At 31.5% G+C, this 24,070-nt stretch overlaps 4 protein-coding genes across 5 annotated transcripts; 3 read left to right on the top strand and 1 right to left on the bottom strand.

Annotated features, from left to right (window-relative positions):
* Window positions 1-7,409: 7,409 nt before the first annotated feature.
* LOC114163955 (uncharacterized) lies at window positions 7,410-13,072 on the top strand. Its single transcript, XM_028048358.2, has 15 exons — window positions 7,410-7,712; window positions 7,842-7,882; window positions 8,196-8,265; window positions 8,368-8,516; window positions 8,663-8,758; window positions 8,882-8,952; window positions 9,070-9,131; window positions 9,212-9,275; window positions 9,413-9,497; window positions 9,674-9,800; window positions 9,945-10,027; window positions 10,856-10,910; window positions 11,863-11,990; window positions 12,125-12,298; window positions 12,482-13,072. The coding sequence occupies exons 1-14, from the start codon at window positions 7,637-7,639 to the stop codon at window positions 12,296-12,298; spliced, it is 1,281 nt and encodes a 426-aa protein (XP_027904159.1). The 5' UTR covers window positions 7,410-7,636; the 3' UTR covers window positions 12,482-13,072.
* Window positions 13,073-13,834: 762 nt separating this feature from the next.
* Window positions 13,835-17,673, top strand: LOC114163777 (phosphoinositide binding protein). 2 transcript variants are annotated; one of them, XM_028048090.2, is made up of 9 exons: window positions 13,835-14,033; window positions 14,212-14,486; window positions 14,849-14,902; window positions 15,253-15,321; window positions 15,441-15,813; window positions 16,106-16,270; window positions 16,405-16,454; window positions 17,120-17,177; window positions 17,279-17,673. In XM_028048090.2, coding segments are annotated over exons 1-9 (1,245 nt in total). In that variant the 5' UTR covers window positions 13,835-14,032; the 3' UTR covers window positions 17,479-17,673. The 2 variants fall into 2 exon arrangements, with proteins under 2 accessions (XP_027903891.1, XP_027903892.1); XM_028048091.2 differs by lacking the exon at window positions 15,253-15,321.
* LOC114163778 (lactoylglutathione lyase GLX1-like) lies at window positions 17,032-20,736 on the bottom strand. Its single transcript, XM_028048092.2, has 9 exons — window positions 20,551-20,736; window positions 20,272-20,449; window positions 20,057-20,181; window positions 19,885-19,949; window positions 19,448-19,660; window positions 19,311-19,358; window positions 18,743-18,850; window positions 18,494-18,634; window positions 17,032-17,733 (listed from the first exon to the last, which is right to left on the bottom strand). Exons 1-9 carry the CDS (start codon window positions 20,660-20,662, stop codon window positions 17,692-17,694), a joined length of 1,032 nt encoding a protein of 343 aa, XP_027903893.1. The 5' UTR covers window positions 20,663-20,736; the 3' UTR covers window positions 17,032-17,691.
* A 1,168-nt stretch (window positions 20,737-21,904) lies between these two features.
* TIP4;1 (tonoplast intrinsic protein 4;1) lies at window positions 21,905-23,091 on the top strand. The gene is made up of 3 exons (XM_085666327.1): window positions 21,905-22,146; window positions 22,229-22,467; window positions 22,549-23,091. Exons 1-3 carry the CDS (start codon window positions 22,020-22,022, stop codon window positions 22,921-22,923), a joined length of 741 nt encoding a protein of 246 aa, XP_085522453.1. The 5' UTR covers window positions 21,905-22,019; the 3' UTR covers window positions 22,924-23,091.
* Window positions 23,092-24,070: the final 979 nt, after the last annotated feature.

Below are 24,070 nucleotides of genomic sequence, written 5' to 3'. Positions count from 1 at the left end.
AGGAAAAAAAGATTTGATTGTAAAATAAATTGATTTTTTTATTATTTTGTTGTTGTTGAAAATTTATAAATAAGGCATCGATGATTTGTAGTTAAAATTTGATATTAAGATTTGATGTGTGAAGTTTTAAATAATTAACTGTTTTTTAAGTAATTATTTTTAGTTTGAATTATTGTATAATTAAATATTTTTCTCCTTCTACAAATAATCTTCGATCAATTATTTATTCTTTTATTTTTAAAATATAATTTTTAATTATGTATATATTGAATGTCAAATAATAAGAAAATTAATTTATTTTAAAATATAATTATATATTTTAAAATATTAAATCATTTATTACATTTAAAATATTTTTTTCCTTCCTTTTAATTAAAAATAAACAAATAAAAATTTTATTCTTTTTTCTTTTAATTTTAGTAAAAAAATTTAATAAAAACGAAAATAAAAAATAAAAAAATTCAGTTCAAAATTCGATTTTCTCGATAACCGAATTTTGACTTCTGACTAATTTACAAGTCATTTTCAACGTAAATGAAAATGAAGGTTAGGATTCGATTCTCTAGAAACCAAATTCTAAATCAATTTCAAAAGTGTGCTACTATGGGAAATATTAGGCACATTATACTAGGTGGGAAAATAAAAAAGGAAACCGTGCTATTTTGGAAAAAAAATCGTGAACAAAGGCCCCAACCAAAGCACTCTTGGTCCAATATTGGTCCCAAAAATATTAGAGTGGTTGTAGTAAAATTAAAAATATTTACCAGTTCCCTTCAATTTATTTTTTAGTATTATATTTTAAAATATATATATATATATATATATATATATAAAAATATTTTATAAGCTTTTAATATTAATAGATATATTTAACTAAATAAATTAAAATAGTTGTTATTCATATGTTAAATTATTTTACTATCATAAAGAAATACAAGTTAATTTGAGATAGTTAATAACATAAATTATGATATTAATACACTTTTGTATTATTTAAATAATGTAATATAACTAGGTTAATATTTTTAATTATTTTTTTAATTTAACAAAATATCGAAGATTGACCTAATTTGACTTGTTGGTTTTGACTAAAATTTGGTTAAATTTGTTCAAGTCGCATTTCGGACGAAATCGGACTAAGTCGTTATTAACCAAAGCTCGACCAAGTCAGCCCTAACCTAAGGTTGGTTGAGTTGATTCCAACCTAAGGTTGGTCGAGTCGGCCTCTAGTGAATGTCGGTCAAGTTGGCCCGTCTGAAGTTCAACTAAGTTGGCCAAATTTGCTCTGGTTGAAGGTCGACTTGAGTCAGCTCAAGTCGATCTCGTTGAAGGTCTGCTAGAGTTGGCCTATATCGAAGGTCATCCTTAGTTAACTATTGTCAAAGGTTGACATGAGTCGGTTTTGGTCGAAGGTCAACTTATGTCAACTATAGTCAAAGATTAGACTAAATTAAACAAGACTTATGATTGAGTCAAGTCGACCTAAGTTAAAAGGTTGAACCGAGTCAACCCAACACATATCTAATGGACATGATAATAGAGTATACTAGATTGATCCCATTGAATATAATCTTATTGACGAAGTGAATTAAATCTTATCTTAATCCAACCCATGCCCACTCTTATTATTTATTTGTATATTTATGCTTTTTTTTTTTCTTTATACTCTTCTCGTCAATGTAGTTAAAGTTGATATTATGGTTAGGATCATATGAATAGTAGATTTTATCTTTTACAACAAAAAATGTCAAATTATTAAAATAAATTCAATTAATTTGTCAATACTTCATCAAATATAAATTTACAAAATTAATCACTTTTGTGAAACCTTGATATTGTAAATACTGTAAGCACAAGAATTTGAAGGATGTAGAAAAAATGTATTTTTATTTTAATTGGGTTTCAATTTAGTTGATTAAAATTTAGTAAAAAAGGGGAGGGGTGCTGCAAAAATACCATTTATTTTTAATTTAATTTAATTTTTTTTAATTAAAATTCATTCAACAAGGTAAATGGTGCAAAACAGAACTCATTTAAATTTTAATTTAAGCTTTAATTTTGTTCTAATTAAAATCACAAATGAAGAAAGAAAATACGTGTGGTTAAACGAAAAAAAAATATGTTAATTTCATTGCATTTATTTTTAATAAAGTGATATTGAAATTGATAATATAACAATAACTTTTATTTGCATTAAATTTTAATTAAGTTTAAGTTTTGTTTGAACTCAATATATTCACCTAAGAAGATGAACATGTGGTGTAGCAAAAAAGTAATGATTTATATAAATTTATGATTTTGCTCTACGTTCCCAATAATCTTACTTTGTTACCATTGTGCGCACCATTGTGCGCAAGATTTGAGTTGCAAAAATTATGTAAATTGTAAGATTTTAAGAATTTTTTATTATATATCAATTTTAACTATAATGCTCTTCACAATTCTCTTCAACTTCCTCTCTTCATTTATGAAACAAAGTCATATATAAATAATTTGTCCTAAACCCTAAACTCTAACCCCTATACACTATATCACTAGTACTTGCCATAAGTCTAAAAATAAAGTTAAACAAAATTTGAATATTAATAATCAAAGCTTTGATACCAATTTATGAGAAAATAAGAAGATCCTTCTGTTATTCATTTTGAGGACAAATATTGACACTACACTTAAGAAAGATGAAAATATGAGTGACAAGTCATGAGATTAATTCATACACGTTACCCAAATAAGATCATATTTTTGTTTTTATATCTCAGAATTCCAAATAAGTTTAAGATCATATTTACCCAAAATGTTTTTATTGAAATTCATGTATATTCATTATAATTCATGTGTCAAAATTCAATTCTTTTAATTTAAATACATTTAAAATACCTTCTTTTAATTTAAGTACATTTAAAATACCTAACATATTATTTGCTATTGAGTCATTATCAAACCACCTATAATATTTAGTTTCATACTCCGTATGTATATGCCTTGACACGATGAAAATGTATTGGAGATCCCATATACTAGAGATAAAACGATTTTACAATGTATGAGTAATATATAAGTAAGTCCAAACTTTACTTTATAAGCCAAATTTATGGTGTTAAGTTAGACTTCAAATATAATTCTTAACAAATAGCTTCTTAAGACCATACTTTTGATAAAAATTAGGATTAAATATACATTTGATCTTTACTTTTGTTGTTTTTATTCAATTTGCTTCTCATTTTCGTTTTGTGTTCAATTAGATCATCGCTTTTGTAAAATTTTGGTCAATTTGGTCATTTTTACTAACAATATTTAAATAGTTGACATTTTTTAACTGTATATGCCACGTGTCACTTTCTGATTTTCTTGATTTTTTAATTTTTTTTAATTTTAAAATTGTCCATTTGTCAAGTCATAATTGTGGCACATGTCAATGTTAGTGTAAAATTGTGGTTTTTTATTTTTTTGTTTAATTTAGTCCCTATATTCGTTATTTTTGTTCAATTTAGTTTTTATATTTGTTATTTTTCTTCATTTTCGTCCCAAATTTGGTTAAAATGAATCAATTTTGTCCCTTTCAAATTGACACCAAATTTAATATCTTTTATAAAAATTATACTATTATTTTTTTCAAAAATTTACATTTTTATTAATTATTTTTGAAATTCAATTATAAATTATTAAATTTAATTATAAATTGAATAAAATTTTTATATTTAATTGTTAAATAGAATACAATTATTTAAAATATTATTAGAATATAATTATTAAATGTTTTTTTAATATTCATATTTTAAAATACTGATACTCTTAAAATTGATATCTAAAAATATTAGAAATATTTTAGAAAAGTAAACTAATATTGATAAAATTTAAATATAAATATAAAACATTTTAGATTTTAATATCTAAAATTCAATAAAAATATTAAATATTTTAGATTTAAAGAAATAATACAATCATAAACTGACACATGACACTGACATTGACATTTACATGTGATACAAATGTGACTTCACATAGACAATTTTTTTGAAATTAAAAAAAAACTTCAATTTTTTTTAAAAAGAAAGAGATGACACGTGACATGTACGGTTTAAGAACGTTAACTATTTAAACACGTTAGTAAAAAAGACCAAATTAAACAAAATTTAACAAAAATGAGAACCTAATTAAACGCAAAACGAAAATAAAGACAAAATTGAACAAACACAGCAAAAATAGAGATCAAATATTTATTTATTTAAGACTAAAAATTATAAATTTAAATAAAAGTAAGTTGGATCTGAAGAGTAAAATATTTAGAGGAATGCGATATTTATTTTATAAAGAATGATTAAAGAAATATAACCAATTTTTTTAGACAAGTATTATTCGAAAAACATAACCAAATTTTTTAGACAAGTATTATGAGAAAAAGAACATCACTTTAATAATTTCTGCTTTTATTTTTTGTATTTTGAAAAAAAAAAAACATGTACATTTTTGCGTTATGTAATAAACACTTTAAAAGTAAGTATTATTATTTATATATCAAAGTGTTCATCATGAATATATTTTTTATATTTCAAAATAATAATATATTCTTAACTATGCTATTTCAGGATTAGACTTATATGATTTGTATTTTAAAATATAACCATTTTCAAATGTATTTTAATTTGCATAAATGTATTTTGTAAATGCAAAAAGCACATTGTAAAATAACTTTTTCTTTAAACATATAGCACAGATTCCAGAATAAAAGAGCTGTCATGAATAATTTGGAAATTTAATTATCTTTTATATTAAAAAAATATGCGGTGAATTTATTCCTGCACCCTGTATTGCACTTTTATATTATATTATATTATATTATATTATATTATATTATATTATATTATATTATATTATATTACATATTATATATATATATATATATATATATATATATATATATATATATATATATATCGGATTATATAATTTGTAACATAAATTTACATTATAAACTATTAATTTGTAATACAAAATTATATTTTAGACAATATAATTTATAATAAAAATTTGAAAGTTGATTAAAAATATAAACTATATTTTAGATTGTATATATTATATAATCTATAATCTAAATTTATGGTACAAATAATATTTTAGATCATATAATTTATAATACAAATTTATATTACGGATTATATGATCGGTAATGTAAATTAAAAATTTACATTTCACTAATTTTCATCTTCATGTATAAGATGTGAAACAGACATGAGTTGTTTGGGATAAAAAACTTAACACATACGTTTCATTCCTTTATTGTCGTTAGAAGCCAAAAATAGGGCATCCATTCACATATAATTGTAAAATATAAATGCTAAAACTAACAATTTTTGGAGGAAAAACAGTGATTCCTCAACAGGAGTTGTCATAATGTGTGTTCAAGTTTTAGGAAGACTAATGTCAAAATTTAACTTTGGGAGGAGCTGACTTTTGTAGTGTTTATTAGTTTATTTTTGAGTTTAGACTTTGTTTATTTATCATGTTTATTGTGGATATATTTTTGTTGCTATAGAAAGTTCTAGTTAATCCCTTAAATTAGATTTTCATTAATCCGATCTAGGAATTAGGTTCATATTTTTATTTTTGAAATTTTGGTGTCATTTATAGGAAATATTGGGTGTAATTCTAATGACGAGTCCACATCCCGCAGTTCTCTAATTCAATCCAACAACGGCTCCAATGAGGTTGAGTTCCAATTCAACTCGACCTGATCGGAAGAAGCATCAGGTGCTTCAGGGAGGAGGCACAATCACATGACCAGAGAATGCACCTGAGGGAGCTGTTGAAGAAACCTTGCTTCCAGCGTTGTTGAGGATTAGGGAAAAGAAGAAAATTGACACTTGATGTTCTTGGTGTTGGGTGGGGTGTGCATCTTCATTGATGGGAGGCACAAATAGTGTATAGAGGTGCATGGGGTGCAGGAAGAAATTATCTAAAAGGTGTAGATAATTTTTTTCATGTGTATACAAAAAGTGAGCCATTGGACCGGATCCGAATCCTTAAAATTGGGCTGATCCACTAAAACGCGTGATATGACGTGAGAGTCTCGTCAGTTAAATCATGCATTAAGCTTTTGAAGTAAAATATTATAATCAAAAAGCATACTATCCAGCATGCTTTCTTTGACCACTGCACCCAACACTTCCTTTTTCAATATTCTTTAATTCTTTTCACAGTCCATGTATCAATATAATAATAATACTCAAATCAAAATTGGCTAATATTTTGAATTAAAACAGTTTTTTATCACTTATAATAAAGTCAATAAATAGTTTCTTGGTACTATTGGTTTACAATGTTTAATATTATTTTATTTTGGTGGAACCGTATCAAACATATCCAATATTCCTTTATAACAATACCACATTCAGATAATCTAGCTCACTAAATTTAGGTGAACCATGTGAGGGGCTTGTAACGAAGAGATAAAATGTCTGTAGTAGATTAATTAATTAATTAATTAATTAATATTTGGTTAGTAATCAATTCATATAATGGTTTTAAATCTCAAATAAATTTCTAATTCATAGATCAATAAAGGACTTAATAGTTTTATGTGCAAATAATCTGTAAAATCTCGAAAGACCAACTATTTCTAACAATTGATAATATAATTTCTTTAATTAAAAACATATAAAAATTAAACTTAAAAAAAAAACAAGGGCGTTGACATTGACGGTGTCTTTATTTTTATTTTTTATAATTTCAAACATGGTTTGTAAAACTGTGACTGTTATCATAACTTGTCATGAAGAGCTGTAACACCTTTCAACCCTAAATTCCATCCACAGCCTTATCCAGTTTGAAAATTCCCTATCAAAAGAATCTATAGGAATTATTAATATATTTCTGTCAATTTCAATGATTAAATAAATTATAGCAATTAATAAAAATATAATAAGAGGACCGTTATGCTGTTAGTATTAATGTTCATAGCCAGTTACAAAAAAAAAAAATCATTAATTATTGATTGATCATAGGAAGGAATTAGCAAGAGAGAATTGGGGAAAGGGCACATTAATTGAGGCTTTGAATTATTAGATCCTGCTGAGTCAGATTTGAGTATATCCAAAGCAGATAAAGGTCGAAGAAAAAGTAATATTCAATGTTTCTAAAACCAGAAGCAAAGGAGCGTCGGTTATTTGTTTATTTATTTATTTATTTTTCCTTTCGGTAACAAATTTCAACTTTGGAATTTTAAATATTTTTAGTTTTAATATGGAACCATCCCTGATAATAAGATAACCGCGTAAAAAATATTTTAGGTGTAAATAAAAAAAATGGTAACATGATATAAATATTGAAAATGTGGAAGGTTAAAGAAAGAAAGCGTGTTTTTGTGATTGCACACGTGTTGGAACTGTTACTAGGAAGATGGTTATGTTGTGTTGTGGTGATGGAGTTAGGTAAGAGCATAGCACAGGAATGTTGAGTTGAGGTTGAGCTCCTTCGATTGGACAGGTCAGCTCCAACTTTAATAACAAAAAAACCAGACCGTACCATTCGATCATTTTAACCCCACAATTTCATTCTTCCGTCAATCTCTGTGTTCTGTTCTCTCTCTCTTTTCACTCTCTCACACGCACAGACACCAAGCTTCTCCCTTTCCGCAACCATGGACAGGGTCATCGGCGGCAAGTTTAAGACTGGTCGGAAAATCGGAAGCGGTTCATTTGGAGAAATTTATATTGGTCAGCACCAACACATGTGTCTTTCTTTCTCCTTTTCGGAGACATCGTTTGTTGCTGTTTTGTATATCTGTATCTATATGCGTGTGTGTATGCATATGCTGATCATTGCTTCCGTTTTTTTTTTTTCAGCCTCAAATATGGACACCTCGGAGATTGTTGCCATCAAGATGGTAAGTCTTCTTTTATTGTTTCTGGGTTTCAGCTTCTTAATCATCTAAAGTCAGATGTCGTTTGTGTTGAATATTGGGTAGAGTAGGACCTGCTTAGGTTCAATCTTTGTTTTTATAAATGATCGGAAAAGTATCGTTTTTATTTTACTTTAATTTTTTTTGACAAATATTTGTATAAAAATAGTGAAACAATAATGGATGTTTGCTTGGGTCAAATTTCTAGGGAACTTTTGCTTGTTTGCCCTTTTTTTTGTTCAAGAAACAATACATATGGTCTAATTGTGATTTGTGGTGCCGTGTTCTGATGTTGTAGGAAAGCAAGAGGACCAAACATCCACAACTATTGTACGAGGCAAAGTTATATAGCATTCTTCAAGGAGGAAGTAAGTTATACGAAAGAAGCACCTCAATAATTTAAGTGCTCTCAGCACATTTTCAGAGAGTAATGTTTTTTTTCTTAATTTCTCTTGCTCTTTGGTGTTTAGATGGTGTTCCAAGTATGAAGTGGTGCGGTACTGATGGAGACAATAATGTTCTGGTTATTGATCTTCTGGGACGGAGTCTTGAAGATTTTTTTGTGTATTGCGGGAGGAAATTTTCATTAAAAACAGTTTTGATGTTGGCTGATCAGATGGTAACCACTCATTCATGTCTGCATTGCTCAAGTTTTCAAGGAACCTGCATTTGTTCCTTCTTCACTATTCTATTTCCATGTTTCTTTCTGGCAAATTATTGTATCAGTTTAGTCTTCAAAACTTACATCTTAGCTAAATCTTGCAGCTGACAAGAATAGAGTACCTGCATTCCAAGGGATTTTTGCATAGAGACATCAAACCAGATAATTTTCTTATGGGTCTTGGGAAGAAATCAAATCAGGTAACATCATCAAAATTCATTCTATTTAATGGCTAACTTATGTGGATTGTTTTCCTCTCGATAGTTCCTTTTATATGCTTACAAGTTCTCTTATATGTTTTCTGCAATTTGTTATATTTACAGGTTTATATTATTGATTTTGGACTAGCAAAAAGATATAGGGATCCAAACACAAATAAGCACATTCCTTACAGGTATGTTTTGTTCTTGTTAGATTTTTTTTATACTTTTTATCTCTTCATGCATGCCATGAATTGATGTTATCCATTGCCTAATATAATATTTGTTTTAATGTTGATAAACTCATTCAGAGAGAATAAAAGCTTAACAGGAACTGCCCGTTATGCAAGTTGCAACACTCACATGGGAATTGGTGAGCAGAATGAACTTTTACCTCTATAACTACAACTTATAACCTACAAATTGCTTACAAAATGTTTTTCATTTTGTCAGAACAAAGTCGCCGTGATGATTTGGAGTCTCTTGGCTATGTTCTAATGTACTTTTTAAGAGGAAGGTATGATTCTTCTAGTCATTGTAATTTCCTGGCATCCTCATTAAAAAACAACATAGTGCATGTAAAGTACATCAACGACATTGTTTTTTTCTGGTAAATATGTGTCTTGACTTGACTATCTGGTTCTTGCATTTCAGCCTTCCTTGGCAGGGTTTGAAAGCTGCTACCAAAAAGGAAAAATATGACAGTATCTGTGACAAGAAGTTATCTACTCCCATTGAGGTATGTCTTTTCAATTTCATCAAACAGTTGAACTCCCTGCCCCAATACAGCTTTCATTTTTCTTTTACATTGAACCTCGTACCGTGGCTCACTTTAGCTAGTGGAAAGGTGGAATAGATTTTCTGTCCCTGACATCACAAGTTTACTTATTTCTGTTTCTGATTTCCTGATATTAGGTGCTCTGCAAGTCATATCCTGTGGAGTTTGCTACATACTTTCATTATTGCCAATCTTTGACATTTGATCAACACCCAGATTATGGATACTTGAAGCGCCTGTTTAGTGATTTGTTCAAACGAGAAAGTAATCATATTCTTAATTCTTGTCATGGTTATTGGGGATCTCAAAGTTTCATTTATCATATTTCTACTGGTTTCGAGTGTCATATATATATATATATATATATTCTCTTTTTAACAATTTTTATTTGCTGACCTTAATGAGCAGGATATGATTCCGACTGTGTATATGACTGGACCATCCTCAAATATCAGCAGTCTCAGCAGACAAAGAAACAAAATCAATCATCTGTTAGTACCTTCTTTGGCTATATTGCTTGCTATAATGTATTTCCTTAACATTTATAGTTATTAAAAGAGAAAAAGTAGACTGACATAGTAAGTGATATAATTCTCGACAATTAACAGACTTGTTCCTTAAGTAAAGGTGTTAGCAAGAGTAGCATCTCCATTTTTCTGCACTTGTCTTAAGAAAATGTTGAAATGCTTAGGTTTTCTGTGAAAGACGGCATTATAGTTGTTACATCTCATTCTTGAATATCTTCACATGGCTTGAGTTGTTTCCTTTCAATGAAGGTGTTTTTTGTTTTGCTTGCAAAATTGAAATGCTTTTTGGGATTTGAAATTTCATCCTCAAGCATAGGAACATCTAGTGACAGCCATTTTTTTCACTTAATTGTCTTTAATTGAGTGTATTAATTTATATGGTTTTTCTAATAGTTTTCACATTAAACTTTCCTGATATTATTCTCCTTAAGTAAAGGTGTTAGCAAGAGTAGCATCTCCATTTTTCTGCACTTGTCTTAAGAAAATGTTGAAATGCTTAGGTTTTCTGTGAAAGACGGCATTATAGTTGTTACATCTCATTCTTGAATATCTTCACATGGCTTGAGTTGTTTCCTTTCAATGAAGGTGTTTTTTGTTTTGCTTGCAAAATTGAAATGCTTTTTGGGATTTGAAATTTCATCCTCAAGCATAGGAACATCTAGTGACAGCCATTTTTTTCACTTAATTGTCTTTAATTGAGTGTATTAATTTATATGGTTTTTCTAATAGTTTTCACATTAAACTTTCCTGATATTATTCTCTTACTGGAGTTTGTTTTTTGACAATTTGCAGCCTTCAACTGCATTGCCTAGCAATCTAGAACCAGCAGTTGTGGAAAACCATAAAGGTATTGAAGGATGTTTTATTATAGATATATTTTTATTCTAGAAAGAGTATTCTACCAAGTTTATGATTTGCATGCTGAGATTTGTATTTTCTTGCAGAATGAATTGTAATTTAAAGTGACATTTTAAGCTTATTGAAATAAAATTAAAAGAAAAATAAATTATTGGTGCTCATACAGAAGTGAGTTGGTTTCAATGTCTTTGAAACTAGACTGGTTATTGACTACTAGTTCAAGGTTTAATAATTCAATTACAGTCAAGTAGATATTAGCAAAATATTAGTTGTAATTAAATAATGAATAAAATTACATTTAAGAAATATAATATTATATCTCTAAAAAATAGAAATAAAACATTATTTTTAGATACTTAACTTTGAATGTGTACATAAAAGTCCAAATCAAATATATCATAATGCTTTGATCTATGTATGACCATTACTAAACAGTTTCCATTAATAATAAAATGTCTACATCTAGAAAGAAAAGGAAAATAATTATAAACACTTTAGTTTAATTTTTTTTAAGAAATATAAAAATGAACTCACATTAAGTATGTTCATCAATCCATGATAAACTGGTTTTGACTGATTTTCCATTTCGAATAACTTCATTCAAGGTTGGTTTAGTCTGGTTTTCAGAACATGGTTCAATTTTCATGGGACTTGGTTGTCTCGCAAAACAACTTAATAACTTCTGATATGCTAAGATGGTGACCAGTACTTAATGTGGATATATATTTCCCATATAACTGTTTCTATTATTATTGTTGTTGCTGTTGTTATGGGATGTTGAGTGTCTTGTTTTGAACCTGGGATACGGTAGTTGTTATATGATAACGAGTTTTTGCTTACTGCAATTGTGTTGAACTAAGATAGCCTAAAAAGTTTTTTCGCACACTGTCTATACTCTTTAGATCACATCTTCATGCCTATGCTTTAAATTCCCTTTTCAGGAGCCAATGGTTCAACTCATGCTAATATAACAAATATGTTAGCTAGTCTTGAACTCCCAAGTGCACGTGCGCAGCCTAAGCCATCTAATACTCGTAATGTGGATGCCAAGATTCGGACTGAGAAACATGTAAGTCACCTCAATGAAATTTCTGCCTCTGGCTTCCTTGTCTATCCTCTGTGAATTTCTTCCAGATGGTGGCGTTGCAACTTTTTTTCATGTTAGGAGTTGTTAGTTCATTTGACTGAGATAAATTTTTGCAGGGTGTGAACAATGTTCCATCTAGTTCCTCTGCCTTGCCCAAATCCTCTACAGGAAACGTCTCGAAACCAGAAAAGTCCACAGGAACCTCAAACCTTGGTCGTGTATTTGGGAGTAATTCCCGTGTTTCAAGCAGCTGGATCCCTTCACTACGCCGAATTTCTTCCGCCAAATAGGTAAGAAAATTGCATATAACTGTTATATAATTAATCGGACAATGTCAAATTTCATAGTGATGTTTATTTAGTATGAGTTTATTTTCAGGCTCTCAATTTTTTAGTTACTGATTGCTGTATTTTAGACATTTTATGTCATAACTAGAATATGAAGTCAAGCCACTGACTCTGTTTCTTTGACAGGATTATGAAGGTGTGAGTTGGAGCTCTTTTCACATTTGCTAATGTCATGTGTACTCATTTCACTCCACCAGCGGAACATTATATTAGACTGTAATGACCAGCATGATACAGTGACATAACAAGCTTCCTGCACATGATACTAATACTAAATGTATGGTCGGATTCATTGTTTCAAAGTGAGATTGGTGCTGTCATTTTTCTAAGAGTTTGAAAGAGGGAAAGAAAATAAGGGAGTATGGACGACTTTAAAGAACGAGGCATGCTGGTGGATGTCCCACACGAGGCCCCAGGGTAATTGGTTGGTAGGCCTTGAACTGTATGAGTTTGGCGGGATTGCATTTTTTTCTCTAATCATGATGAACCAAACATGTATGGGTGTGGGGAAGCTACAATCATTCTTATTGTACCTTTTCTTTATTATTTTATTTTTTCCATTCTTTTGTTTTTCTTTCAAGCATTCACTACACAGAATTAGTTGTCATTTCTTTGTACAGTTAGTTTTGTCATCATATGAATATAACCACGTTGTACCTCAATCCCAACAAGGGAATTATTCATAAGTCAATCCAATTCATGGCTATTTGAAACTAATCGGGTCAATTTCTTTTTTCACTGAAATGGTGTTGTATCCAATCTTTGAACTCGACTAAGTATTCTACTTTCTAATGAACATTCCTGTGGTATATAGTTAGGATTATAAACAAGCAAACATTCAATATTCCAAACTAGTAAAATATAAAACCCTGCAAAATACTGGTGCAGGGCTTTTTCAACAGAGAAAATGATGAGAAATATTTCTACTTAAGGAGTAATTGTCAATCTGCATAGTTTATACTTGTTTGTTATGGAATGGTCCCCTGAACGATCACCGATTCATTGATATATCAGAATGACAAACTGTAGTAATGTAGCTACTGTATATATCTTAGTATTAATCAGCAACAAAATTAAAGAAAAGATGTAGTTAAGGAGAAAAAAAGGCACCCTGTGTCGTATGCTTAACGAAGACAAAAGAGCCACTCGTGAACACCATAACCAAAAGAATGACATTGTCTCCATGCCAAGGGAAACAGTGAAAACAGCACAGGCCTGGATCCAATTTGCAATGCTAATTTGACGTTTATCAAGTTACCAAAGTAAAGAAAAAACGTAAATATGGGTCCCCTAACTCTGCTTTAGAAAGTGATAGTGGTGACAAAGGAGAATCCAAGTAATGATGAACCCGCTGCCATAAAAACAGGTTCTTAACTATTTGTGCATGAACCACTAAGAGGTGGAAATCAAAAGCAACAGCTTAAGTTGGAGACAAGAATGAGTGGCCTTTAAATTGGGTCCTTTTGTTCAGCACTAAGAATCTTTTACATTGTTTTCATTTTCCTTAATAAGAAGCACTCACAAACAACGTCATATTTTCTTGTTAAATATCTCACTGTTGCTCATCTGTCCTACCAGCATCTTGTCCTTGTTCTTCAATTCCCACTCATGCCATGACATTTTTCACCACCCGTGTCTGCTGAGTCCCGAGTGTTCGAAACCACGTTAAGCTTTACAAGTGAGTGTAACATTAGTTGGTTTCTAGATGAAGAAACTTCATTTCAACACAACTGCTGAATTTTCTTATTCAGGCATTAGAAATTATCATGAGTATATAGAAACTTGAAACAATGACCAAAAAGACTTAAAGCTTCTTCTTATGATCAAGCTTCATTCTAACTCATTTTCAATTTCAGTGAGCCCGAGAGCTTCTAACTCTAAATGCTCAGTCCATCAACTGGAGAACATAGATGAGAATGCTCCTGCAGATTGGACTGCATCATCCTGTCCCCCACCTGATACTCCAACTGAGTCTATGGAGTTCCTTGCTAGATCATGGAGTCTTTCAGCCATGGAACTCTCTAAAGCATTGCACAACACCAACATTGCGATCTCCACCAGTATGGACATGCCACTTTCTTGTCCTTCTGGTCACCAATTTGATACCAAGAGTTCCACTGCTTCAAAGGATGTAAGAACATTGGCTGTGTTTAGTTTGAAATAGTAATTTAAATTAGACCATTAACTCTTCTTTTAGCCACTTTCTTCTTAGTTGGTTATGCAAATGTTATGTTACCTCTCTTAAAATATATCCAATCTCTATGCAACACACATGCTTGCAGTGGAATAAAAAGGAAAAAGGAGAGATTCTAAGCCCTCCAAAAAGGGAGTTTCAGGGGAAATAATTTTTTCATAACCTAGACCTTCCCTTTTTCTGGTCCTAGGATTCTTCAATTTTAAGAAGAATCTAAATACTGCTGTTTCTGTATGTAGCTTTTATAATTTAATAACTTCATATTGGTTCTGAACTTCTGATGCAAGAATTTTGTGCAGTTATCTAACTGCTGTTATCCTCCAATTTCACCGAGTGACAGTAGCGAAAAGAAGGTACATTATGTTAACTTATGAGATGAAAAATATGATCATAAATGCTCAAGAAATATTTTGGCCCATTGTTCAGTTTCAGTTAAGAATTTGAAGCCTGTCATTTGGCCTCAGCTTGCTTTCATGACTACCTGTTTTTTATAATGGTCTAAATGAACTTCACTTCACTCACAATTATATAACCGTGTAAATTTAGACAATTCAATCATCATCAAAGGAAGTTATTTTAATTTTCTCTTGCCAACATCTTCGAACTTTCAAATCACGGGCCACATCTACAAAACCTTGTTTTTGCACTGAGAGTGAATCTTTAGTGTGTATAAATTAATAACATAGCAATATGTTGTGTACAGGATTTACTTTTACTCCATCAAACACTTAGTACAGAATTCCTTTCTAGTCAAAACATACTCAGAAATGGGGTATGTTGCAATCAACTTAATGATTTCCTCCATCAATTATGCTCAAATACCAGCTCAATCTGACATTAGTGAGTATTTGTTTCATTTATTTATGTATTGGTCCAATTACTGCTCACCAGCTTTACAGAAGCTTGCTAAGAGGGAGGACAATGGGTAGGTGGTTGAAAGATCAAAAGGAGAGGAAAAAGCAGGAAATTAGGACACATAACGCTCATTTGCATGCTGCAGTATCTGTGGCTGGTGTTGCTGCTGCTATTGCAGCGGTTGCAGCATCAACAGCATCACCTGAAATGCCTTATTCCAACCCAAAGAACCCTCCTCCCCTGGCTTCTGCTGCAATTGCATCTGCAGCAGCTTTAGTAGCCTCTCACTGCATTGAGATTGCAGAAGATATGGGAGCTGAACATGACCAAATCTTAACAGTAGTCAACTCCGCCATTAATGCCAAAACCAATGGAGATATTATGACTTTAACAGCCGGGGCAGCCACAGGTATCATCATATCAGAATTTAATGTTTACTTCTCTATTTCGGAACCAAACTCAGTTATGCTTTTAAACACTATCACTTGGTAGGGATATTTAAGTAGGATCCATGTATGAGGTATAAATCAAACCACTTTTACTCTTCTGCTAAATCTGCATTTTCACCATGTTTGCTTAATGAGCAACACAATGGTAAAAAAAAAAAAGTGGGTCCAAAACCTGCAAGCCATGGATTCATTTCACATATATATTGTCAAATATTAACACAAAATATAGTGAACTAAATGTGTGGTTGGCAGCGTTGCGAGGAGCTGCTACTCTAAAGGCAAGGCTGCAAAAGGGGCCTGGAGCAACTGCCATTCCTCTAGTTGAGGAAAAGTGTAATGAAAGCAAAGAAGCAAACATCTTGACAGCACTGGACTATGTTTTTAAAGGAGGAGAACTTCTCAAACGTACAAGAAAAGGTATGTTTACTAACATATTTACGTTAATGACTTCATTAGAACTGGAAAGAACAAAGGAAGAATTTCAGGTTTTCAAAGCAATTTACATTCTTAACATTGATAACCAACCGTGCTATTTTAACTGTTATTAACAGGAGATCTTCACTGGAAGCAAGTCTCTTTCAATATAAATTCAAATTTGCAGGTATTGCTAGAAGAGATTTCATATATTCATTAAGGGATCATGGTCATGAGCTCCAATAATTTCTAAGTTTGATACATGACCATAGCTGACAAGAAAACTTTACTAATTTCAGAAAAAAAAAGTTAATATTGGACATTGTCAATGCAAAGAAATGAACAAAGTAGCAGCTTAAAAATTATAAATAGAAGTAGAAACTAAGCATGACTTTCTTCCTACAATCTCATCATATCAATCAATTATACATTGTTTCCAGTATAAACATATTTTAACTATAATGTTCATGAAATTTTCAAGGCTTCAATCAGTCAATATTTTTCTAATAATGACTCCCACTAGTTTATATATCAAGTACGATCTCAGATATGTTTAAAATACTCTCATGGCATGATTTATGCAAGTTTTTCAATGCTATTTGATGGAACATTTTTTGCAAAGATGGCAGCCCAAATAATCTCTCAGCTCAGGCGATGAGACTGGTTTTATCTGATCTTCCCTAGATTTTGTGGGAGCCTTCGAAATCAGAAGTGGCACTGTGCCAATAGTGTAAATTTTGTAAAACTATTAACTCCAAAAATCGTTTCACAGATAAAAGAGAATCATAATTATTGGTTGTGTCACTATATCTCCATTTAATAGTTATTTGAACTAATACACAATGACAACAGGTTGTAGTCAAAATGAAAAGCAAACATATGGCAGGAACATTCACAAAAAAGAAGAAATGTAAGCAATGTTTCATACATAGCTCCTACTTATTTTATTCTTGCCACCAGTTGCCACTCTCTGCTAACAATATTAAGGTATGGTATGTCCTAAAATGGCAGATATAGTGACCGGTCTTTGCAATGATACCCCAGCATGGCCTGGAAGGGAGAGAGAAGACACCAATGAAAAGAGGGCATATTTTGGAATAAAAACAACAGACAGGACTATAGAATTTGAATGTGGAAGTAAAGGAGACAAACAGTTCTGGCTTGAGGGTATCCAGTACATGTTGAATTGCCGTGTCAAAGTAACATTATGAAAAAAAATATATTAGGATTGACATTGGGATTGCTGTATATATTCCTTTTTTTTTTCTTTCCCTTTCCCTTTCCCTTTTCCTCTCACAGAGATTGGAGGTTACTTCTTTATAAAGGTGAAGAGTTGACAGTACTGCTCTAAGGTTTCGTTGACAAAATTATTGAGACTTGCGTGATTTCAGTGGAGATGTATGGAATCTAGAACCATGTTAGTGTCACTCTAATTCCTTCAGAAAATCAACATTATCAACAAATACCTGCATGAAGCAATAAATAACCAAGTTATAAAAACAGCAGTTTAGAAATGCACTTAAACATGATAGGAAGGATTCCATTAGTGCTTTATACTACACAAAGTCTGTCAAGGTGAATACAGAACGATTAGAAGACAGGTTTGGAAAAGGTGTGGTAACAATATCAAAACATATCAATTCTAAAGCACAAATCTTCTAGTTTAGTGCTGAACAAAAAACTTTAATCTATCGCAAGTCATTCATGTGGTAATTATACTATCTCCTTAAGCATTACATATTCCACCCGTTAATTCATTAACTCTTGCATTTGTACGAAGTATCTATCACTAATTTTGTAAATTTGTTGATGACTAATTTCCATCAAAGAACCTGATTGGTCACTTGGAATCACTCATCAACCAGTTTTTTCTGAGCTCCATTCCACTCTGTTTTCATTAACTCATTGATGGGTCTTTTGGAGAAAGATTAACTCGAGAGACAGAATATAAATACAAATGAGACATGAGTCCAATCCATGTAAAAAATTGACATTAGTCTAACCTAAAATTTTAAGATAACGAGTTTATCAGTTTTCTTCGCTATATGGTACTCAACTTTCTATTTTTTTTAATGTAAAATTTGCACTCACACTTAAATAACCCAATACTCATCAACTAAACATCTATGACTTCATTAGTGGGATGTGAGGCAAGTTTATTAGTGACAAGGTTAAAGTTTCAAAGAAAGAGATAAAAAACATAAGAAAACGGATAAAAGGTGATACCAATTTCCAACCATCAGGGTCCAAGCAAGCTACAATCTTGGTGTTGATACCAGGCAAGGGCCCAGGTTCACGGATAATCTTCCCCCCAGATAATTTGATTGCTTCTGCAGTCTTATAGACATCATTTGTGCCTATTGCAATCTGTTTAAACACAAAATGTGTTGAATTCTTACAATGCATTCGGCAAACATTCGTGGAAGCCAAACAAACGTCGTGAAATTTCTCTTGTAAACAAAGAATAGAATCTACCTGAGCGTAACCATTTCCTTTGTCGTAGTCAGTGACGCCATAGTTATATGTTAGTTCTAGAACAGTATTCTTATCTTCAGGACCATAGCCCATAAAGGCTACTGTGTACTGGAAAAGAAAAAATAGCAGAGAATTATCACAAAAAGCATTTCACAATTACAACAATCCAAAAAAGTAATTAACATATAATAGCAAAACATGAACTAAATTTCTGAAACTTCCTAGATTTTCATTTGAATGGAAATCATTAATGCGTACCCTTCCAAAATAGTAAACAGTTTTCAACAGGGACAGACCTATGTTCATGTTCATGATTTAGGCAATCTAATTATCAGATGGAATGAACAATTGTAGATGTCTTTCAATGACCCTTACGTTAAGTTGAATTGAATCCAATGTGAGTCTATTATTCACTTGAACGTGCATTGGAAAATGTGTTTTTAGTAAAAACAGATAAAAACACTAGCCAGCACATCACACACCAAGATTTCTTAGGAAAACATCATAAACATAAATAAAAGAGATTTATATCAGGAACTCAAATAGCCACACGTAAAAGTTAAGTTACCTTGTCTTCAGGATTGTCCTTCTTGCGGAGAAGTTTCATTCCGACAGCCTTCGAAATCAAACAAAGACAAGGAAAAAAATTAAGGTACTAGTGATGAATGAACAACCTTCACGATTAGAGTAGTAAAAACCACTCACTTTTTTATAGAAGGCTATGGCACGATCGAGATCGCCTACTCGAAGCATCACTTGGCATAGAGGTTCAGATGTAGGTCTTCTCTCCAAAAGTTCAAACTTATAACCATCAGGATCTTCAATGAAGGCAATTACTGAACTGCCATCTCTAACAGGCCCTGGTTCCCTTGTAACCTTTCCTCCTTTTGCCTTTATTAGATCTACTCTCTTGTAAATCTACGATGAAGTTTCAGTACAAAACCATAATAATCTTAAAGCATAGGTTAACACTGAGCACCAAAAAATGAAGATTTAAAGTCACTCTTATGAGCCCCTTAGTTGTCAAGGAAAACAAAACCCAGAATGGATTAATGAAAATTAAACCGATTCTGTGCTTTGCATTGCATATGCAGTGACAGTTGTAAACAATATTGCACAATTATCTTTCATAAGTGGCTTACGTCTTCAACTGCAACACCAAAATGACCAAAGCCACTTCCAATGTCATAGTTATCCACTCCATAATCTGTGATCTCAGTGAAATAGTAAGCACGATGAGAAGCCATTTTGTGATGTGTTCAAGCAATCACAATAATCACACAGAAAAAGAGTGGCAATCGAATCCGAACTCACTGTATGTAAGTTCAGCTGTAAAATTAGAATCTTCGGGTCCATATCCAAGAAAAGCGTTAGAATATCTATCTTCAGGTATATCACGTTTTCTCAATAGCTTCATGCCAAGGCATTCAGTGTAGAACCTGCATCCCAGCAATGTAATAAAATTCCACACATTTACATTAAAGTATGAATGAAGTATGTATGATTTCCAAAATTCAAGTATTGCATACTTTATAGTCTTCTCCAAGTCCCCAACACGGTACACAACATGGAGAAATCTTCTGTTGTCATTTTTAACCCAATCAAACAAAATTTTCTCTTGCTGGGCTACATTTTCTGCAGCAGTAGCCTCTGCTACTTTTAACAAATCTGATCCTTTTGGACCAAACAGCTTACATTGTGGGAGAGCTGAATAACCAAATGATATAGCAGAGAACCAAGTTATAAGTAATGATATAAAGAGTTTGTGAGTAAAATGGAGAAGGAAGGTAGATGTATGTGTGTACTACCAATAGCACCGGTGGTGACAAGGTGAAAGAGAGCAAGTCTTCGTGTAGAAGACGATGAAGTGGTCGATGGTCTCAGCATTGAAGCAGTTGGTAACATTAAGAATGATGCCATTGCTAATCAAACAATGTTCCTGTGTCACACTCCACCCAACATCTCTGTCTTCCTATCTGTAAGAGTTTTAATATGATATGTTCCTATTGGCTCTTGTTATATCCATTTTATTGGGCTGTTTTATATGGCCGTGATAAATTCCAGGGAATTTCTATTTGCACTCCCCTCCGTGTTTGTCCAATGTACAAAAACTATAAAGCCCAAACTGGGGAGGACTATTGGCCTGCTACAATTTACAAACTTGCATGGCTATTTCTCGAGCCCATGTATCTTCCTCCACTTCAATGGAGTGTTAAAAAAAAAATTGTGTATATTTTAAATTTTTGGATTATGCAATCCAAAATATATTTTCAAATATAAAAGTGTATTATTGATTTTTGGTTACACAACCTTTCATTTTTAAATTTTGAATTGTACAATTTGAAATAAATTTTTAAATTAACATACAATGTGGTCCACACATAAATAATTTAGACTTTTTTTTGGTTATTATTGATATTAAAGAAAAAAATATTGGTATCGTTGACCTTCATCTGATCTGGCTTAGCTGGATGAACAATACCTCATTTATGAATAGTTAATGAACATTCATTTTATTTAATAAAGATTAATTGGGAAGATATAGTTTCTTAAAGAAGAACTTGAATATAATAATAAACTGTGCCTAAAATTCCATTGACCTTTGGTTGGTGTTATTAAAGAAATGATTAGCCTTAGTTGTTTTCGAAGAAAAAGTGGGCACTAAAAATATAAAGTCGAAGTGGGTACAGTGAACCACGCAGTGACAAGAGAAGAGAAAGTAGAGGCATGGCACTACCGTCATCATAGCAGAATATACTACTTATTACTAAACTACACATTTCAGAAAGGCAACCTTAGCTAACGACAACCCTGTCGCACATGTCCGAAGTACAACAGCCTAAAGTAGCCATCATGTGCAATGACAAAGGTGCAATGACAAAGGTATAATTATAATACGAGGTATTATTAATTAAATAATTTTAAAATATTAAGAATGATAAAAATTAAAAATTAAAAATCATTTAAAAAATGACACATAAAATTGTAAGAAAAAATTATCAAAATTTAATAATAAAAAAAATATTTTTCTAATTATATTTTGACATTTTATGTGAAATAAACACTGGCTGACAAATTTGTTTTTATAATATAAGGTACTTCAATGATTGGACTTGAATAATAGAAAATGTGATTAAAATACGGTGTTATTAATACAAAATTCTCGTTAGCGTATAAAGTTGGTAGTCAACGAATGCAGGGCTTTTTGGTTCCATATAAATAACATGGCACCATGGTTATGATGATTGTGAAGATTGTTTAGTGAAAAAAAGGAGTGATGGCGAAAATCGCTCTTGGAAGCAGCAGAGAGGCCACTCAGCCAGATTGCATTCAAGCCCTCGTCGTTGAATTCATCGCCACCTTCCTCTTCGTCTTTGTTGGCGTTGCTTCTTCCATGCTCACTGGTATTTATATATGCATTATGTGTACTCCATTAATGTATAACAAACACAACGCAATAATCTTTGATTCCTTACTGTGTAATAGAGAAGCTTGGTGGGGATGCACTAGTGGGATTGTTTGTTGTGGCCGTGGCACATGCACTGGTGGTGGCCGTCATGATCTCCGCCGCACACATCTCCGGTGGCCACCTGAACCCCGCCGTGACTATCGGTCTCCTCGCCGGTGGCCACATCACCGTGTTCCGTTCCATCCTGTATTGGATTGATCAGTTAGTGGCATCTGCAGCAGCTTCTTATCTCCTTTACTTCCTCTCCGGGGGACAGGTAATGAAGTTCATTCAAGCTAATCAAATCTATCTTTTTTATTTCTTTATTCACTTTTGTTAACGGTTTCTTTGTTCTCAGAAAACTCCGGTTCATACGCTGGCCGCCGGAGTTGGGTACGGTCAAGGGGTAATTTGGGAGATTGTGTTGACCTTTTCTTTGCTGTTCACTGTCTACGCCACCATGGTAGATCCAAAGAAGGGACCACTTGCTGGGCTTGGCCCCACTCTAGTTGGGTTTGTGGTGGGGGCCAACATCCTCGCTGGTGGGGCTTACTCCGCCGCTTCCATGAACCCAGCACGGTCTTTTGGGCCTGCCTTGGTTACAGGCGACTGGACCGATCATTGGGTTTACTGGGTTGGGCCTCTCGTTGGTGGTGGGCTTGCCGGTTTCATCTATGAAACTTTCTTCATTGATCGATCTCACGCTCCTCTTCCTCGTGATGAAGAATTCTAATCAGTAGGACTGTCAGCTTCCGCTTTGCTTTCTTCATCCTGATTATCAAACAGTCTTTTTTTGTGTGTGTTTATTTGCATTTAAATTTAAAAGTTCTCTTTATTAGTTTCCTTTTTGTTCAGCTCTTTTGTAATGTATTTCCCAAAATAAGATCAGCAATTTAGTTAATCCTGGATCTAAACTTTTATTTTAGATACATTTTTCTGCAAGTATTGGTAAAACAAATTATATAAATTAAAACTAACTTATTGTTCGGTGAGAAGCTGAGTTATTGTTAAGTGAGAAGCTGACTGCTCTAAATCGGAGAACAACAAAGAATAGATAATTTAATTTAAAGTTAACGTCAATTAGAAAATCTAAGGGTATGATTTTCTATTTACAAATAAAATAGTTACAAATAATTTATCTTTATGGAGATAGTATTTCAATTTTTCTCTTGCCCTACACGCGGAGAATAAGATAAAGATAATAAGAGCATGCTACAAAGATAATAAAATATAAATTTATTTATCTTTCCTAATATCTCACTTGTATGTAGAGATGAGAAATAAATTCATTTTTATGGATATTTTCTAAATCTGTTTCTATTTTAACAGATAATACTTGCATTAACCGGGTATGTGGATGAGTACGAGGAATTTCTGATTTTTTCAATTGAGTATGGGGATGTATATATACCTCCCGTTCCTACTTAAATCACTAAAATATTCATAGTCAATATATATATATATATATATATATATATATATATATATATATATATATATATATATATTACTACACACTTTTTATTTTTTAATTATTTTAATTATTTATTTTTCATGAAATTCATTCGCATCTCCAATATATTTTTCATCATATCATAACCTTTATTCAATTATGTTCAATTGATATAAGTTAATTAAATATTTTTTATGTCTCACATTTGAATATTTATATTGTTTTTTAATATTTTTATTTATTATATATTTTCGTTTCACATGAAAGTGTTTAACACTCTCAATTTAAGTGTTTTAATAGCATAAACCTTTTTATTTACTAATTAATATAAAAAAAAATATTTTTTTAGTCTATTATTATTAATTTTTGTTTCATTTGAAAAACTTTTTTGTTTTAATAAAACATTTTTTTTTATTTCTCAATCATT

Source organism: Vigna unguiculata, chromosome 9 (genome assembly GCF_037176805.1).
Source record: "Vigna unguiculata cultivar grain cowpea cultivar isolate G323 ecotype 2 chromosome 9, ASM3717680v1, whole genome shotgun sequence".
Classification (NCBI taxonomy): Eukaryota; Viridiplantae; Streptophyta; class Magnoliopsida; order Fabales; family Fabaceae; genus Vigna; species Vigna unguiculata.
Note: the sequence above shows the minus strand (reverse complement) of the source record. Positions and strands in the feature narration are given on the sequence as shown.

What these genes read in the sequence shown, in the direction of transcription:
- LOC114163778 (XM_028048092.2), bottom strand. Translation starts at nt 20,662, where the DNA reads ATGGCATCATTCTTAATGTTACCAACTGCTTCAATGCTGAGACCATCG. An exon ending in TACAGCTGAACTTACATACA is followed by an intron (nt 19,950 to 20,056) that starts GTGAGTTCGGAT and finishes CTGAGATCACAG; the next exon opens with ATTATGGAGTGGATAACTAT. An exon ending in CCATAGCCTTCTATAAAAAA is followed by an intron (nt 19,359 to 19,447) that starts GTGAGTGGTTTT and finishes TTGATTTCGAAG; the next exon opens with GCTGTCGGAATGAAACTTCT.
- LOC114163777 (XM_028048090.2), top strand. An exon ending in AACAGCCGGGGCAGCCACAG is followed by an intron (nt 15,814 to 16,105) that starts GTATCATCATAT and finishes TGTGGTTGGCAG; the next exon opens with CGTTGCGAGGAGCTGCTACT. An exon ending in ATTCACAAAAAAGAAGAAAT is followed by an intron (nt 17,178 to 17,278) that starts GTAAGCAATGTT and finishes CTAAAATGGCAG; the next exon opens with ATATAGTGACCGGTCTTTGC.
- LOC114163955 (XM_028048358.2), top strand. Translation starts at nt 7,637, where the DNA reads ATGGACAGGGTCATCGGCGGCAAGTTTAAGACTGGTCGGAAAATCGGA. An exon ending in ATTTGGAGAAATTTATATTG is followed by an intron (nt 7,713 to 7,841) that starts GTCAGCACCAAC and finishes TTTTTTTTTCAG; the next exon opens with CCTCAAATATGGACACCTCG. An exon ending in AGAAACAAAATCAATCATCT is followed by an intron (nt 10,028 to 10,855) that starts GTTAGTACCTTC and finishes GACAATTTGCAG; the next exon opens with CCTTCAACTGCATTGCCTAG.